The sequence below is a fragment of the Protopterus annectens genome, chromosome 9.part0, assembly GCF_019279795.1.
Source record: "Protopterus annectens isolate FY-2018-M chromosome 9.part0, PAN1.0, whole genome shotgun sequence".
Lineage (NCBI taxonomy): Eukaryota > Metazoa > Chordata > Ceratodontiformes > Protopteridae > Protopterus > Protopterus annectens.
The window spans coordinates 577906226-577925201 of NC_056743.1; the positions used below are offsets into that span (position 1 = coordinate 577906226).

Sequence of the window (18976 nt, forward strand, 5' to 3'; positions counted from 1 at the left end):
TATATATATATATATATATATATATATATATATATATATATATATATATATATATATCCCATACAAGCCTGCCAGTGCACACAAACATTCAATGTGCTTGGACCAAACCAAAGAAAAATCCAACACAGTCCAGCACTCCAAATGTATAGATAAGTCCAATTTGCCCTTAATTCACAAACCAAGGCAAAAAACGAACAGGACACAGTATACATATACATAAATAGGCACACATATCTTTGTGTTTATATGTGTGTGTGTGTGTGTGTGTGTGTGTGTGTGTGTGTGCCTGCACATGTGTACAACAGTGCAGAGGGGAAAAATGAAATGTAGAAGAGTTTACATACACCAAAGCATGTCTCACACCAAACTGTTTTCACAGAATGGTCACTGAATAAGAACCAGCAGATTCCAGGTCTCTGTTAAATTTTCAAGGATTTATTAAATAAGAAGAAATGAATAATAAATGTAAAAACCTGTCCATAGACATAACTATATTTTAAGGCTTTAAGGTTTTTTTGTCTTAATAACAATATATTTGAATTCAGTGGTGACTTTTATAAACAAAGTACAATTGTGTACACTTACCATAAATGTAGATGTTCGAGTGTATTCGCTGTTTCAGTCAGCACATTTGGGTTATCTGCTTGCACTTGCCCTCAGTCGGCCTGATTATCAAAGTCTTGGGTCCTGCATCGGTTGCTGTCTCATCTTCCATGACATCAGGTAGTCAGGGGTATAAAGCATGCAGCCGACATCATTACATCAGTCTTTCTTGCCGTGCAGTGCTCGAAGCAGTTCGCAGTTGCCGGTTGGCCGACTCCTGAAATTTTTGTTTTCAAGTTTCGGAACCAAAGTCTTCAACTAAAGCTAAGTACCCTGTTGGGGAAACTTTTTCTTTCTCTAAACCGATGTCAGTAAAAGTCAATAATTGTATTTCTTGTGGAAAGCAAATAACTCATAAAGATTTTCATTCGTACTGTATTCCTTGCCTAGGCCCTGACCACGACATACCTCGCTGTCGGTTTTGTGCCTTATTTAAACCAAGACCTATTCGCCGTTGGTATATTTTTGCTTCTAAATATTTTGTTAGTCGGTTCAATTACCCAGATATGTCTTCAGTAAGCCACTTTTTTATATGTAAACGACGTGATAAAGTGGATTGTTTTATATAAAATTTAAATGAAAACAGGTTTGGTTTACAATTTGATGGTCTCGAGGTGGGGATTAAAGTTAGCTTTTTAGATATTATTATGGAGGACGGATTCAATGGTAATATAAAAACTAGGATTCACAAAGAATTTGAGGATGGAAATCATGTTTTGCATGGACAGAGTTGTCAACCCCCCCCCCCCCCCCCATACTATAAGAACTTTACCTTTTGGAGAGTTCTTAGAGAATAAGGTTATGTAGTGATGAAAGGGATTTCAAGTGGAGATTAGAGAAAGCTATTCAAATGTTTTACAGGACAGGTTATGATATGGGACTATTATGGGAATGTAAGAAGAAATTGTATAGACAGTATGATGGATGGAGTATATTAGGAATGGGGAAAGTGTGGTGAAAGAGGAAATGGGACAGTATTCTATATTTTTTGTCACAAGATATACATTATTTTCTGAAAAATTGGTTAGTTTAGTGAAATATTTTGGGGTGTGTTAGAAAAATGTAAAAAAATTGATAGGAGGGAATCAACCCCGAATATCATATATACGGGGGAGAAGTATTAAAAATATTTTAGTACATGATAAATCTAGTTTACAAATGAGTGGAAAGAATAATGAAGTTTCTCTAAAAGGAACATTCCCCTGTGGTGGTAGTTATTGTTGTGGCCTTATAGTGAATAGCTTCCCAAAAATTAATGGTAAAAAACTTCAAGTTCAAGGGAAATTTAGTTGTGTAAGTGGGGATGATAATATGCCTTAAAATGTCCATGCAATAAATTCTATACTGGCAAAAGCAAAATATGTTTTGCTGTGAGGATAAAGGAACATATTAGAAACATCAGAAAAGATAAAGTGGAAAGTCCCATAGCTATGCATTTTCAAAATTATCATAATGGGGATCCACAGGAAGCCTTTTAATGTGTATGATATAAAAAGGAAACTTTTGAAGAAAGAGTCAATTTTTATTTTGAAATTTGATACTTTGTCCCCTAGGGGTCTTAATATGGAATGCAAATGGAAAGTATTTATTTGATTGTGATAATCATAATTAATATGGAATGCAAATGGAAATTATTTATTTAATTGTGATATGATTTTATTTTTTGCAATTGTTTAATTGTTTGATTGAATAACTGATGAATGTTTTTGTACATAAAGTACTTGTGGGAAAGAGAAGTTTTATTTATTTATTTATTTTATTTTACATTTGTTGACCGGGATAGTCCGACTGGATACATGTCCATTTTCAGTGAAGGCCAGGGGAGAAAAGCTCTACATACCAAAAAGAGACAGTACATACATCACTGAGTGATAAACTCAGGCAGACATGTCAAAAAAAATACAGACAAAAAATACAAGCAGATATCATTATACACAGTGTGCAGACATATATGATTAGCAGAAACGTATCAAAATGTGAACAAAGAATACAATCAGATATCATAATTAACAATGCTTAGACATTCAAATGCTATGAGGCACAGATACTTGGTTAAACAGGTTGGGTAGCAAGACATGTATTACTGAATTTGTTAGGTTTAGAACAAGAGCACAGCCAATGAGATATGAGGTATTTTTTGAGTTCTCTTTTAAATAGGGGTAGTGAGGTTTCCTTGGTAACGGTAGTAGGGAGTAGATTCCAGATTTTACCAATTGAGTTGGCAAATATAGCATCACCTGCAGAGTTGTTGGATGTTTTGGTCAGTATCATTAGTTTATCAGCTGGGCATAATGGCCTGGGGGTACTATGAGGGGTGAGAATATTTTTGAGGGCATGGGCGTTATCAGGTTGATGGAAGGGTAGAAGGGTGGTAGCTATATAAGCTATGCCCTGCTTTTGATTTGGGCTTGTAGATTTTTAAGAGGTCTTGGGAAGAGCTACGGAGGTGTCTTGAAGGAGCACAGTGGGAGATAATAGAGTGCAAGGCTGGCCAGAAAGATAGCTGGTCAAGATATGAGTGTATGGTTTGGAGCTGAGAGAGGACGAGGAGGTGGGGCAGCTCAAGCCAGTTTAAATATCTTAGAGAGAGGCAGTGGTGAGATCTACAGGATTGTTCAGTTGCAAATCAAGCTACTTTGTGGTATGTAGTCTCCAGTCTAGTAAGGAGAGAGGTGTTGAGGTTAGTAAGGATTTGTGAGCAATATGTTAAGCAGGGAAGAAGGTAGGCATGAGTGAGGGCTATTCTAGCTTCCTGAGTAAGAAATTTGTTATTTCTATATAGTAGACCTAATTTAAGGTGAGTTTTCCTGATATAATTATTTATGTGGAGGTTGAATTTTAGTTGATCATCGATTGTGATACCAAGGAGTTTTGAGCTAGGTTCAACTACAGTAGGAGTCTTGTTGAGTGACTGGATAGTAAAATAGGTCATTATGTGGTTGGCTGTTTTAGGGAGGAAGAGTAGGAGTTTTGTTTTTTTAGGCTTGAGGATGAGTTGGTTGTTTGAGAGCCATAATTCTACTGAGTTAAAGGATGACTGGGTAGCTGTTAAGAGTTCAGAGTGAGAGTTAGCTATTGTTATGACTGTAGAGTCATCATCGTATTGTATAATAGAAGAGAGTGGGCAGGAGGTATAGAGTAAGTTTGTGAAGATGTTGAAAAGTAGTGGCCCTAAGATGGATCCTTGAGGGACACCCATTTGTACTGGAACTGGAGTAGATAAAGCAGTGTCCCATTTTAGGATAGGTTGGTGAGTACAGGGCAGGCATACATAAGGGTAGAGAGGAGGTGTGATTTTGCAATAGCTACCCTAGCTAGGGTATACAGTTATACTCTGTAAAGGCCGATGGGTATTTACATTATTTTTGTATTTTAATAAAGTGTTTAGAGGAAACTGGTTCACCTTTTCTGTGGTTCCTGCTATATTTTAAGGATACTTAATGACTGTAGCCAAGACAGAAAGAGACAATGAGAGAGAACTAAGGTAGCTGATAATTTTTGGGTGGAGAATAAGTTTACTGTCCTATCAGAATGTGTTTGTAACCTTACATGTATGAGACAAGAAAACAAAAGTAATAAAATGTTCTCATACATCAGTAGTTTTTCACACGTAGCATAATGATTTCAGGGCTTGTGAGGTGGAGCAGAAATGCTACTTTTTTCGTCTAGCTGCCAAGAGAAGCGTGTTCTACCCTTACCACTGAAACTGACACAGTAGTCCCCCCCTCAAGATATTTACCCACCTAGGTAAATTTTATACTAAGTGATTCTTTACATTACAGCTGGAGTCTGTTCTTAAAAAGTCAGACAATCAAACATCAGAAATGTTTTCAGTTCACTGAATTCTCAAAGTCAAACAATTTGAATATTTTGCAAACCAGACTTGCAGAGTCTCTTTGATAATTTCAAATGTTTCTGCAAGCCATGGTATAGATGTGTTAGCCTCTTCTGTTGTTGCTTCCTGACAACAACTAATCTGGTACATTAGTAACCTTATATATATATATATATATATATATATATATATATATATATACACATATACATATACAATATAAGTAATTATGTATGTGTGTGTGTGTGTGTGTGTGTGTGTGTGTGTGTGTGTGTGTGTGTGTGTATGCGCATGGGTATATGCATATAGATGTGAAATGAACTAGACTTCAGTTGAAAAATATCCATTAAATGTCAACACAGGAAGACACCTCCCACCTTTTAGTAGTATAATTGAATGTGCTATTAATATAATTAACATGTAAGAGTTAATTCCTGTGAAGCCAGTTCCAGTAATCGAACAATTTCCAGGTACCATGCCAGCCATTTTTGCTGTTTTTTGTCTTTTCTTTCTTTTATTCATTCTTCCTTTCTTTCTTTTTCATTTTGTATTACACTGATTCATATAGATTTTTTTTCAGGTACAGCCCAAACTTACAAACTAACATATAGAACACTATAACAATAAGCACATAACACCCTAACACTAATTAAGCTTTCACCATAGATTTCAGATTATCATCAATCAAGTTAATTAGTGACCTGTGTCTCTGTATAAATTGCTACAAAGAGCTCTTCAAGGAAATCAAGGCTTTACTTTGTGCAATTTAATTTACATAAATTATCTTTATCTGTTACTTCTAACACCTAATCTTAATCCTTTTATTGCTAAGTATAAGCCTATAAAACTAAGTAAATCATTTAGCTGATAGACTTGCATTTTTCTTATTTATTCAGGTGAAGTTGATTTATATGAGGATAATTCCAACAAATGTGAAAGTGGCTGACTTTGAAATGCCACCATAAGCATATCTTTAACATATATTTTTTTACAGAAACAAATCCCTCAGCACCCCATACTTGGTTTATTCTAATGCTGGAATACTCGAAAAAAACAATCTCCTTTTGAATTGAACAGAGAAAAATACCATCTCTGTCTTTACTAAGAGTAATCTGCAGTAAATAGAAACATGTATTTAATAATCTCTGTTAAAATGAATGATGTACTCAAGCGGCACCTGATCTATTTTATCAGATTAAGTCATTCTAGTTTGTTTTAAATAAGAACCATACCCGTGTTTGTATACACCTTTATAGATCAAGTCCTTAACTTTTACACCACTAAAGCCTTTTTATCTGTTTTCTTCCTTTATATTCATTGTCACAGGCTGACAAGTGCACACTTTTACTTCTTTCTGTGTGCTTAAAGAAGACAGGAACAATACCATGCAACTGAGCATGAGGAAACATAAAATACCTAGTCATATACACCATTAAGTAGACACACTTTAAAGTTCTTGCAATCCTTTACAATTACTTAAACATTCTCACCTCCTAAACTGAGCAGAACTATACAGAGCCCTCATGTAACTTCATGTCTACTCTTCCAGCTGTCAGGAATATCCTTAATCATACCTCTTAAACTCCAGGTTAGAGAATCATAGACAAAGGATCTTAAAATCAGGGACACCTAATCAACATAATATATGCATATGCAAATAATCACATTAATGGGCACACCCACACATGTTCAACTACACAAAGACAGGACATCATTTTAGGTAAGTTAAGAAGGAGTTCTATACATACACGGACCCAGTATGGGATTATTCGTATTTTCAGACAGCTGTATAAAATTCAAAGGGAAAATAAATACAAATAAATAAAAATAAAAGTAATACATTCCCAACCACCCTCACATTTAAGAGAGTTGGTTTTAAAACAAGTGTGAAAACATTTTTCAAAACACAAATAATATAGAAGCAATACACACAATAAGGCAAACCTCTCAACATGTTAACACAAGAACTGTGTATAAAGCATAACATAATGAGCTGGACAAAGCCACAAACATTAGGGATAGATTTTCAGTATTACTCCTATAGACTTGTTGAGTAACAAGATATGTGTAAGGATATATTTTTTGAAACAGCCCACAGTCTGAAACTGAAATCTGTCATTATTTAATGACTTCAGTCTGTGATTTGCCAGAGGACAACACATTTTTTGAGAATAATCCAAACATATGAGGCAAAAGTCGTGGATTATGCCTTTCAAGCTGTTAGCACAAGAAATCTGCCCAAAGCATTAAATGAAGGGTGACAAAAGCCCAAGCATCAAGGGCAGATTTTAAATACTGCTCCTATAAACTTAGAAAAATGCTAGAATAATAGTATACATGTTAGAATGGATTTTCTGAAAGATACCAAAGCCTGAAGCTCAAATGCCTGTCATTATTTAGTAATTTCAGTCAGTGATTTGCCAGTAACACATTTTATGAGGAACAACCAAAAAAACAAGAGGCAAAAATGGTATTCCTCTTAACCTGTTAGCATAATAAATCTGGACAAAGCATTAAATAATGGGGGGGGGGGGCAAAGATCCAAACAATCATCCTATAAATTTAAAATAATGCTATAATAACTGGGTATGTATTAACATGCATTTCATGAAGAAAATTAAGGTCTGAAACTCAAATGTCTGTCATTACTAATCAACTTCAGTCAGTGGTTTGCCAGAGGATACCACATCTTTTGAGAACAGATTTTAAATATTGCCTATAAACTTAGAAAAATGCTAAAATAGCAGGATATGTGTTAAATGTATTTTCAGAAAGATATGCAGATCTTTAACTCAAAGGTTAAAGACTTTGGTTCTTAGCCATTTGCCAGAAAACATTAACTTACCAGTCACCAGAAGGTCAGCACAGAATAAAGAATTAAAATTAAAATCCAATAGTCAAGTCCAGAAGAATAGCAGCAAAACTCAAACTTAATGTGCACAAATACTCCAGCAGCTGCCTTGAACAACTCACCTCCCAATAGATAATGTTGTAGCTGACATAGTTGGATCTGTACCTACATTTTCTTTTAAAAACAATCTCTCCCTGAAACATCAACTGTGTTATAGAAATCAACATATCAAATCTCACATCAAGACTGAGATTAGGTACCTTCTCTTGCCGGCATTGTTCTGCCTGTGCTTTTATTAGTAATATAACTGTTCTCTACCTAAAAATCTATGAATAGGAGGTTGGAATTGAAATGTTTTGCAAGTTGCAACACTGAGGATGTGGTTTATTGTGCTACTTGCATGACCTGTGATTGTTACACTATTGCTAAAACTAACTAGTTTAAGGGTGAGAATTTTGGAACATGCAGGTGATAATCAAAAAAAGGCAAACAAACTAATGCACTGGCCAAGCATGTCACTGAAAATGGGAGTCAGCATAAATTTAAGTTTGCTATTCTAGAAGTGCTATGTGAAAGTTTGAGGTTTGATGATTTAGTGAATTTGACAGAATGTGCAGAACTAAGGTGGATTGTCAGTTTAAATGCTGACAAACTCCCAGGTTTGAATGGGCGCGTTTCCATTAAAGCTGTTTTAAAGGGAGAAAATTACCTCATTGAATGTTTTAATTAGATATGTCATGTGATTTTTATATAAATGGTTGTCGACTGTTTTTATTGTAAGTCTGATGAAGCAGCAGTTTTGCTGTGAAAGCGCTAACTTTGTACATTAAATATTTTATTTTACAGCTGTGCTGGTCGTCTTTATATTTTTCTTTTTATTTTGTAGTTTCTTGTGTATTTTGTCAACCTTAATTGCCACATTTTATATTCCAAACAGAATGACTTCCTGACTATATGGGGAAAATACAATAACTGAATGAGACAGAGTTGTCCACCAAAGTACCCAGGTCTCGGTCACCCACGTCCCCCGGAATCTTTTTTAAAGTTTTTTTTGTCTATTCCTTCTAGCATGTCGAGGGATCAGTTGCTAGTGTCCTCTCCTGCTCAGCTGGTAAACCTGGGAATATTGAGGCAATGTTACAATTGCCTCATGTATACAGACAACCCTCTCCTCCTCCCACAAAACACAAATACATGCGAGAGATGCAACTATACGGCCAAACTGGAGGCTGAGCTCTCTCAACATAGGACTGGCAAGACCAGTCAGGAGGAGAAGGTTACCACACACACTATAGACCCAGTCTCACATATTACCATTACAACCTCAAATCATACACATAAACACACAAAGACATACTCGGAGGCTCTGATCAAAAATCTACCAAAACAGCAGAGGCCACCAAAGCAGACACCCAAACAACCACCACCTCAGAACACAACACCTGCAACACATAGACCTCACAGTCAGAGTGTCAAACAGTCACAGCCCTTAAGGCCAAACACAATGCCAGACACACTAGTCATTGGTGACTCCATAGTCAGACACACTGACGTCCGCCACCAGACTGAGTAAGGAGAAGGTCACAGTAAGCTGCCTGTCGGGCGCTAGAATCCGCCACATAACGCAAGCACTCAGGTCTCTCAACAGCAGGTACAAATATGACTCAGTCATTGTCCACGCTGGTGTAAACGACCTGAGACGTACCTCCTTGGACTACATGAAAAGAGACATTGAGGAGCTCTCTGATTATGTAGCCCAGACAGGTATGACCCTGACCTTGAGCAGTATCCTACCTTCACCAAGAATGATGCCACAATACAGAGATAAGATGATCAGCTTTAACAATTGGCTTAAACACTGGTGTCATTCAAAGGGGATCCAGTGTCTGTCTGCCTGGGATGACATGCTGGACAAGCCACGCTGCTTCGCAAGGGATGGCTTGCACCTGTCACCACTGGGATTGCGGATATTGGCAAAGGCTCTTGCCACCCCATAGTGCCTTTTTAGGCAAGGCTCAAATTCTAAACCTACCACCCTAGAACACAAAAAGGAAAAAACTAAGGGTAATGCTGCTCAATGCCAGAAGTCTAAATCTCAAAATGCACACACTCGAGGCCCTTCTCAGTATGGAGAACATCGATGTCTGTGCTGTGACAGAAACCTGGTTCAAGGCTCCTGATAGCACCCCAGCTATCAGGTTTTACCTCATATCATGCGCGCCCCAAAATCTGGACAATACCAAGAAAAGAGGGGGGCTATCCATATTCATCAAGGACACCCACACCTCAAGACTGGTGGCAGGAGACCATCCAGGTGCAATTAACCATAGGCAAGACTGCTCTGCAAATTGTAGCATGTTACAGGCCACCCTCACAAACTCAGGAACCTCACATGGCCTTCCTGAAAACACTAGAGGATAAATGTATCACCAAACACCATCATACTAGGTGACTTCAATTACCCTAATATAGACTGGGAACACTACTCAAGCCCAAACACCCTAGCCCAAAAGTTCCTGGAATTCATAAACTCAAATGCCATGGAACAACTAGTCACCATCCCCACAAGAGGAGATAACATACTTGATCTCATCATCACGAACATGGGAGCACAATGTTCAACACTGGAGGTGTACCCTTCACTGGTGAGATCAGACCACAAACTAATCTCGCTGGAGGTCCTCATCCCACCCCCACCTGAAATAAAAAAGACCACAGTAAAGAACTTCTCAAAAGCCGACTTCACACTTCTAAAGACTAGTGTGGTCTCCTTTAAGGCCCCGAGCGGAAAACAGTACTCAAGCCGCTGAATCACTTACAAATGCCTTCTACCAGCACCTGCAGGACTGCATGGATAAGGCAATCCCAAGCAAAACAAAGACTCTTTGTACCAAAGGCAAGCGTCCAGTCTGGTGGACCCCAGCCATAAACAAACTCTACAATAAAAGGAGGAAGCTACTACAAGATAGAGCAAAATCCTTAAAAGGTAAGACACCCTTGATCACTATAAGTAAAAAACTAAGAGCTCTCATAAAATCATCCAAAGCAAATTTCGAGAGAAAAATAGCTAAAGACTCAAAAGACAATCATAAGGCCTTCTTTAGCTATGTTAGAAACCTGGGAGGAAACTCCCAGATATGCTCAGAGCTAGTTCAAAATGATGTGAAGATTACTGATCCTACAGACATTGCCAACATACTGGCTGACAGGTTCAGTGCAAACTTCTCCCCTCCCCAAAAGGAGAGATATCTATACCAAACGATTGCAGCCCCCAAACATCTCCAGCGCCCAAGTGAGAACTGCTCTCTCCAAAGCAAAAAACACAGCATCCATGGGACCTGATGGTGTCCCCGGCTGTGTGCTCCATGAACTCAATGAGGAATTAGACCCACAGCTAGGACAGCTGTTTAATCAAAGTCTTACCTCTGGATCAGGAGTGGCGCACTGCAACTGTGGTACCACTTCACAAAGGCGGTGCCTCCACCGACCCTGGAAATTACCGCCCATTAGCTTGACAAGCCTTATCTGCAAAGCCATGGAGAGGATCATAATGGACCTCATAAATAAAGACATAGGGAATTTGCAGACTTTGGATCCAACCCAGTTTGGCTTTGTCAAAGGCAGATCATGCCTTTTAAACTTGGTTGACTTTTTCAAACAGTCACCAAAGCCATTGATGAGGAAAGGCAGTCCATACAGCCTACCTCGATCTGGCTAAGGCCTTCGATACAATACCCCATTCGGGTATCATTGAAAAACTCATCAGCTTAAATGTCAACCCATACATCACAAGATGGGTTGCAAACTGGCTGAGTGACAGAACCCACAGGGTCAGAGCTGCTGGCGCCATGTCAGACTCAAAGCCTGTCACAAGTGGTGTCCCACAGGGCTCAGTCCTGGCCCACTCTTGTTTGGCATCTACTTTTCCGGTACAAGCAAACACAGGAGGGTTATGGCTGACAAAGTTTGCAGATGACTGCAAACTTAGAAAACACATCTGACACAGATATCCTTCAGAAGGGTCTCACAGAAATGGATAACTGGTGCCAGAGCCACGGCCTAAAGTTAAATGCCAAAAATGCATAGTCATACCCTTCGAAAACAAGGTTACCCCTAGCTACCAAATAGGTGGCAATCCACTGAGCACAGAAGAAGTTATCAGGGACCTGGGGACCCAGGTTGATAGTAGTCTGTCATTCGACACCCATGTAGCTAAAGTAGTTAGGAAGACCTTCTACATTGCCCACCTTATCATGAAGGGATTCTCATCTAGATCAAGGGAGGTCATAGTCTCCCTTTACTCATCACTCATCAGACCAATGATTGAGTACAATGCCCCATTCGGAATGTATCTGACCCGACACTTGCAGCAGCTGGAGAGGCCACAAAAGTTCCTCACCAAAAGGATAAAGGGTCTCAAAAATCTGTCCTATGCTGCCCGACTGAAAGAACTCCAGCTCTATTCAGTCGCCATGCTCAGAGGTGACCTTTGCCTAACATACAAGGCCATGTCAAACCCAGATTTGATGAATATGCTTCACCTCAAAAATCTAGATCCATCAGAGCCACAAGGGGAGACTTAAACCTTGACACGGCTATTAATAGGACGTGCTGGAGGATAGATTCATCACCCAAAGACTCTATGCTGTGGAACAAAATCTCGGTACATGTGAGGCAGAGCACCTCGCTGGCCTTGTTCAAGAGAAATCTTGACCAATGGATGGGAGATCGCAGATATACCCCAGGGATTACCTCAGTGTCACTGCTCGACAGAGGCACAGCAAAATAATGGGTATAGTTCCCCATACTAAAACGATGGGCTAGGCTTGTAAATGCCCTCGGGCAGATAGCCTAGTATGAACCTATGAACCTATACATGTCTGAAGTCGAGTAGCAATGAAGCATCGATAATACATGAGGGAGAAGCAGCTTTTTGCGGCACAGTTTTGCATTTAACTTGAGGCAGGTTTTGGTACAACGGGAAAGTGCATATTACAGCCAAATACAGGGAGCCCAAGCACTGATTACTATGTCACCCCACTAGTTACAATTTTATGTTCAGAGAGATTATGAGCAACTTACACAACTTGGGATCTACTTCAGAGCCAATTTGCAATCCATTACGACTGTCTAATTTTTCAATAATACAATCATGGAGATAGTATCAAAAGCCTTGACACGGTCAACATGAGAAATGAGCACAGAATGACCACTGTTCACAACTACTGTAACTATTTCAAAAGAAGTTTTCTAGGTTCAGGAGGCATGACTTGCCATTCACAAAACCAAATTGACTGGGGTGTACATCAGTTAAATTGCCTCTGTCCAAATAAATGATACATTTCACGGATTTTCAAATAAGGCTGGCAAGGTTGATAGACCTAAAATTACCTGGGTCTGTAGAAAGGCCCCTTTAGGATATGGAGGAGTCAGAGTGGCTGTTCTCCTGGCATCGGTGGCAAACCCTGTGGACAGACTGACATTAAGCAGTTGAAGTAAATACTCAGACAGTGCATACTTGGAACTGATAAAAATGTATTTTGGTATGTTGTCTGGTTCCATGGAAGTTTTATTTTTTTACCTTTGACTGGGATTCTAAAAACTCATTCCAGGGTGACTTCTAAGGAAAATAACTTTTCAGCAATAGTAGAGGCAGTAATGTGGATAGGTGGGGTAAAGTTAGCACTAAATCTGTTTGCTAATATATTGGCTATATCCTTGGGAGTGCATGATATTACGAATGAGCTCAGTTCATTGTTGTATATTATTGTTTAATGCTGTGTCATTTCTGAAGAAAGATTTGTAGCTTCCCTTGGCATCTGTAGCAACCTTAAGATCATATTTTTCTCTGCAGTTTGTAATTGCTCTCTTAAGTACATTTTTGGCCAGAGTCAGTGTAGTCTTGAGGAAGAGGGGATTGAGAATTTCTCATAGTTTTTCATTATTTTTCTTCTTTCGAACTGAGTGGTATACTCCACATTTACCATTTAATGTAGGAACATGGTTACTGACTTTCCTGTACGGCTATTTAGTTGCTGGTAAAATACAGAGGTGAATGAGGCAGCCCTCTCAGTTGCATCAAACAGTTGCGGTCAAACAGTTACTTCAACCACAAAACACAAACAGCACTAATATTTATTTCATGTATACATTCATGTGTTAAAGAACAAACAGACCAGTTTCAGCCAAAGCCTTCATCAGTACAGTATCAAAAAAGTATCCCTAAATGGTCATATTTGTTGCCTGGTGGGTACCACAGTGAAAATGATTAATTTGTGGTCAGATCTAACCAGGGATGAGGATCACTTTTGTCAAAACATCTTATTCTGAAAGTTAGACTTTCAAACATAAGAGCTACACTGATTTCTTTGCAAAGGTGTTGCCAGTGAAAGACTGGAATGGTGTTTTTAATTCCAAAAAAAAAAAAATGTAAAGATAAAATAAATAAATAAATGATGTAATTAAAAAACAGAAGCCTCTTTACAAAAAAAAAAAAAACTTTCTAGCTAATGCCTTTCACTCCACTTTATGGATTATGGTTACAATTACTTCAGTCTCCAGTACAAAGTGAAACAGTTAAAGATCAATGTCTTCTTGTTTATTTCAGTGCAGTTGTTTGCCACATTCCCTTCTCATAAATGGACACTGTGTTTTTCACAAGAAACTGCAACACCAGTCAGCTTCACCACAAAGATGTGCTTAAAAAATGTGGTGGAGATAGCCACACAATAGCAGAAGAACCATACTTCAGAAAGAAGTCTTCTTCTTCTTTCGGCTTTTTCCCGGCTAGGGGTCACCACAGCATACTTCAAAAAGAAGTATTTCAGCAAAAAAGGAACTTACTGTTAATTTTTATGAAAAAAACCTCTGCACAGAACTTCTATATAGAGACTTCTGCTTCCTCATTTACAAAGACAAACAAAAATGTTTAATCATGACTCTTGGTTTTTACTTCACTTTAGCACAGCTATAAAAAAGCATATGTAAAAATACAAATGTTATACCACCAGAACATTTTCAAAAGCCACAGTAAATGTCTGTTTACAAAATGTTAAATTCATGTTAATGCCTAGCCAAATTCATGCAGATACTTTTTTCAGTGTTTGTTGATCTTTCAGTCACTAACAATTCATTTATTTATTAGACAGCTATACTGACAAAACCATCCAAGGACAACACATGTACATAGTCAGTATAGCCTGACTTGCTGGCCTGAGTGTATTATTAAATAAATATGTGTCATCCCGTAATTCTGCTCTCAAGATCTAATGTACTGAAATATTTAAGTGGGAAACATGCATATCTCAAAATGCGCATTGCTAAATGGAGCTTTGCAAATATTTTATTTATTTATTTATTTATTCATTCATTCTTTGGGTGGATCACAGGGTTGGTGTTGGCATTTAATTTCAATCATGATACATTACAAGAACTGTAGGTACAGGGATGGAATTAGGTGACATTGTACTATAGTTACTGCCTACTATTTCACACACCCCCACACACATCCTCTAATGCTCCCCCTGTCTTCCACCCATCCAGGGCTCCCCACACCATGTAGATTATTTTTTTCTTTTTTTTCTCAAATTTTGCCTTACTCCACAGCATTTTCAATAAAACCCTGACTTTCAATATGCTCTAATGCATATCAAAGATTTTTTCTCTTTTTACACAACCTTTTTATCCAATGATATCTCAAACAGAAATTATGATTAAAGTAAGAAATACCATGTTGCTGTTTATCTTTTGTTTTCTTTCCATCCTTTCAACACACCTTACCTGGCCAAGATAACACAGTAATGACCACTCTAGAAATAAGTCAATTAACCCAGGGCCCATTGAAGCCATATGGCTATACATGCTATGAGGTGCATGTTAGAACATTTCCTAACCTTGTAATGCAATGGTGCACTGAACAAAAATCATGAGAAGGAAAAGAATTTCAGTCTTATTTTTTTTTTTTCTTTCAAGGAAGGCATGAGTTGTGTCCAAGGCTTAATGTTCAAAACTGACAAAACAGTAGATCAAACAAACAAGACAATTGTTTGTGAGGAAACACAAATCCTATTGTGGAATACTGCCTCCCTACCCCTCACCCCAAAAAAGACAGTCACTGCCTGTGCATCCCTTTGGTGTTAGATTGGGATGAAAGCAGAGGTTCAAATGGCTGCAGCCATGTATTTCAAGTGACTGCTGTTATACATATACACTGCATGTTTCCTCACTCTTCACCCCTACCCCTAAGCTACTTGCCTGATGTGTAATTTGAGGAAAATGAAAATAAAAAATAATGGCTATAGTAAAGTATTTCACTTTGTTGCTTCTAGACAGTACACTACCCCTACACAAGCTATAGAAACCTTTTTCACACTTCCAAGGTCTGTGAGAAGAGTAAAGGAAGCAATAACACCCTGTCCCCAGCCCCAACACAAGCTATAATGATCTCCTGACCACACCTCTAAGGGTTGATTGTGATGAAAATTAAAGTAGTAATGGCCACACCATCCCCAGCCCACTACACAAGATACAGCAACCTTGTGTACATGTCTCTGAGCAAGGTGGGCTTTGAATGGGTGGTGTTTAAGGCATTGTCCACTACTGTTCCAGTCAAAATCCACTTATATAGTTTATGGTGTGGGGACCACCAGACCTTTAGAAGCTCATGTATTTGAATGAAGAGATATCTTGAGTTATTGTTTCACTTTAAGCCAAAGATCAACAAACCTACAGCCACAAATGCATGGCATCTACCTATAATTTTATGACCTGGGCTTACCTGCTATGTTCATGATAAACTCATCTTACTAAAGGCACATTCTTATTGTGGTAGCATAAAACTATCAGGCTATTATTATACTATCATTTACAAAGCTAGAACAAATAGAAATATTCCAAAGTTGCCTCTTAGGTGAAGTTAACACTTGAACAGAAAGAAACAATATCCTTACAACTGCCCATTGCTGTAACATCCAGTCATAAATTAATCACATGCTTTGATTATTCTAATGAAAAAATAAAAAATACTGCAATTATCCTGAAAGAATGTAATTCTGATTTCTGACTTCAAGGTAGCAACTGCAAATTCTAAACTTTCATAATCGCTATAGGCATAAAAGATATAAAAGTCTTCAAAACATTTGGAACGCATACCTGAATGATACCACCAGAATGCATACCACACGCTGTACCCACAAAAGCCAGACCAACAGTGGCTCCATCAAAATCAACATTTCTAAAAGAAACATAAGTGAATAATGACGTTAGCCATGTATCTGAGACAGCAACTGCATTAAAATAACCAGTTATAATTCTTCTCAAGTAAATCATGCACACTGAGCAACAGACAGAACATGTCCAATAATTAACTGTGGACAAAACGTCCATCTGAATTAAGGAAACTGATTAAGGACACTGCAAGGCATTTTAGTTCATGTAGTCCAGTTATTGTAGGGACTGGGTGCCCACTGATGCTTTGCATGGCATAGGTCTGCTACCAGCCCAGGCTTCAGGGGGTCTGAAGGAAACAGACAGACTGAGTACCTAAAGCCATTAAGGAGTACAATATACAATGCTCCTTCCCCTGTAGAGAGCACAGCGCTAGAACCTGCAAGCTTAATATGTATAAGGCAGATGATGGAATGTTTGCATGTTCCGGATCATAATACACTGCATGCTAACATCACTGCATACTCGTGACCCATTGAAGAAATAGGCTGAAAAAATACAAAATATATCCTGTTTTCACTTATGATGCTGCCCTGGTGTCCTGACCTTTATTCTGTGATGGTGACTTAGACTTAGTATATTTTAAGTCTGTGGCCACAAAAGGCAACACATGCCTTGTAAAGGAACATGCCAGCATTCTAGTTTTTCTAGACTTAAATATTACAAACTACTGAGCAATGCTGTTTTCTCACATTTTCTCACAATTTAGTTTCAGTCGCATTATAATGAACTATGATTTTTTGATCAGCTCTGTAAATTATATTACCCTAATATTACTCATATTCATATAAAATGCATAATAATTGAGCTCTCCCACATAGTATTCATTGATTTTAACTGCAGTTTTTTAACTGTATTCGGCAGGAATGAGCCGACTCCTGCCTTTGATAAAATGTGAGGCATGCATGACTGCAAACAAATACAGATTCTTATTTGTTGGAATATGATATTAACATTAAAAAGAGAATTATAACTTTGTACTGTTTTCTGAAGGAAAAGACTGGCATACTTGGTTCCAGAGACAGGAGTACATTCTCCCATAATAGTCATTGCCTATTCTAAAGGGAATAAACATCTATGCCATACACAGGGCTACTCCAGTAAAATAAATTCATAGATACATGAAAATCAACATTATAAAAGTTGACATAAAGAGTCAATTAAGCCTTTTGGGTCATAAATGATATTGGAAGCATGCCCAGCTGATTCTAAAGATGTATGTAAACACAGCTTTTACATTAAAAATGATTGATGTCAGAGTAACACCCACTCATGACTGCTACTTGTTTACATATTTTCACAGTTTATATAATTTTAGAAATCACCTTAAAAAGCTGTGATCAATGATCTATTACAGTAACTTAAGCAGCACTTTCTCGAGTTCCAATAATTCACTGCTGGCAGCGCAACTATGTTTTGTGCAGAGGTGCAAGCCACTCTGTATATCTGACATGGTGGTCTACCACCATATCCCATCACTAATTATGATGTTTATAAGGCCGGACAAACTCAGAGACAGTACAGCAAATCACAAAGTCTGTGTATTTGAATCTCTTGTATTTGAATACACAGCTAGGTGTTCATTTGCAAATTTCATTGTAAATAAGCCCTGAGCATCTGAAAGCTGACCAAGTAAAAGATAAACTGTGATCAAAATGCACAGCCATAACAGCAGGCTTGATGACAAAGTCTGCTTCAGTGTTCTGGACCTTGAACAAATAACATCTTGAAAACAACTGAAATCTAAAATTCATATCTCTTTGGTGAAAGGTAGATACCCCGTACCTCCAGTCATGTGGGGGATTGCATCCTCAACACTGCCTAGAAATAATTCTATTTCCGATGTCACATCACCTTGTGAAGTGGGGGATATGTATGATTACATACAATAACAGTAAAAGTCATTTTCCAAACATGCTTCACTGTGCTGTACCCAACAAAAACAAAAGAAAGTTTGGAAAAAAAATGAATAGCAAAAGCAGCCTTGTTCTAATCAAGTTGTTTCAATGAAATGCAATGCCTTTTATAGGGGTGGGGGGTAAACACCTCCCCCTTCCCATGCAGGACCCTCTCCATACCAGAAATAATATAATCAACTTTAGGGGTGTACACCTTAAGCTAAAGGGACTTAACTCATCACAAGTCTCTCCCTGAGGTAGATAATGCTTCCAGTGGCACCCATCCTGTGATGAGTTCATATCAGTGTTTTTTACCATGCTTAGAAGCAATTTTGCTACTGATCCTATGATTAAACTAGGCTTTTATTTTAGGATAATGATATACTGCCCCCCCTTTCCTCAAAGTTAGTATATAACATTCATAGATTATGTCGAACAAAGGGGGCTGCATCCATGCAAAAATGTAAAAGCTATTATTTCTTTTTTGTTTTGTGCCATGCAGACATTGAAACTTATTGCAGTAATTGTGATGTTGGCAAAGTTAAGTGTTGCTCATTACAGTGA

The 18976-nt window shown here is 38.0% G+C and overlaps 1 protein-coding gene across 3 annotated transcripts in view; it reads right to left on the reverse strand.

Moving 5' to 3' along the window:
• Positions 1–18976, reverse strand: part of LOC122811336 (zinc metalloproteinase-disintegrin-like batroxstatin-1) — a 301349-nt gene that overhangs the window by 235242 nt on the left and 47131 nt on the right. For all 3 annotated transcript variants that reach the window (XM_044083108.1, XM_044083107.1, XR_006366236.1), the window contains exon 5: positions 16440–16521. In XM_044083108.1, the coding sequence (XP_043939043.1) occupies positions 16440–16521 (82 nt within the window). The remainder of the gene's footprint in view (positions 1–16439; positions 16522–18976) is intronic.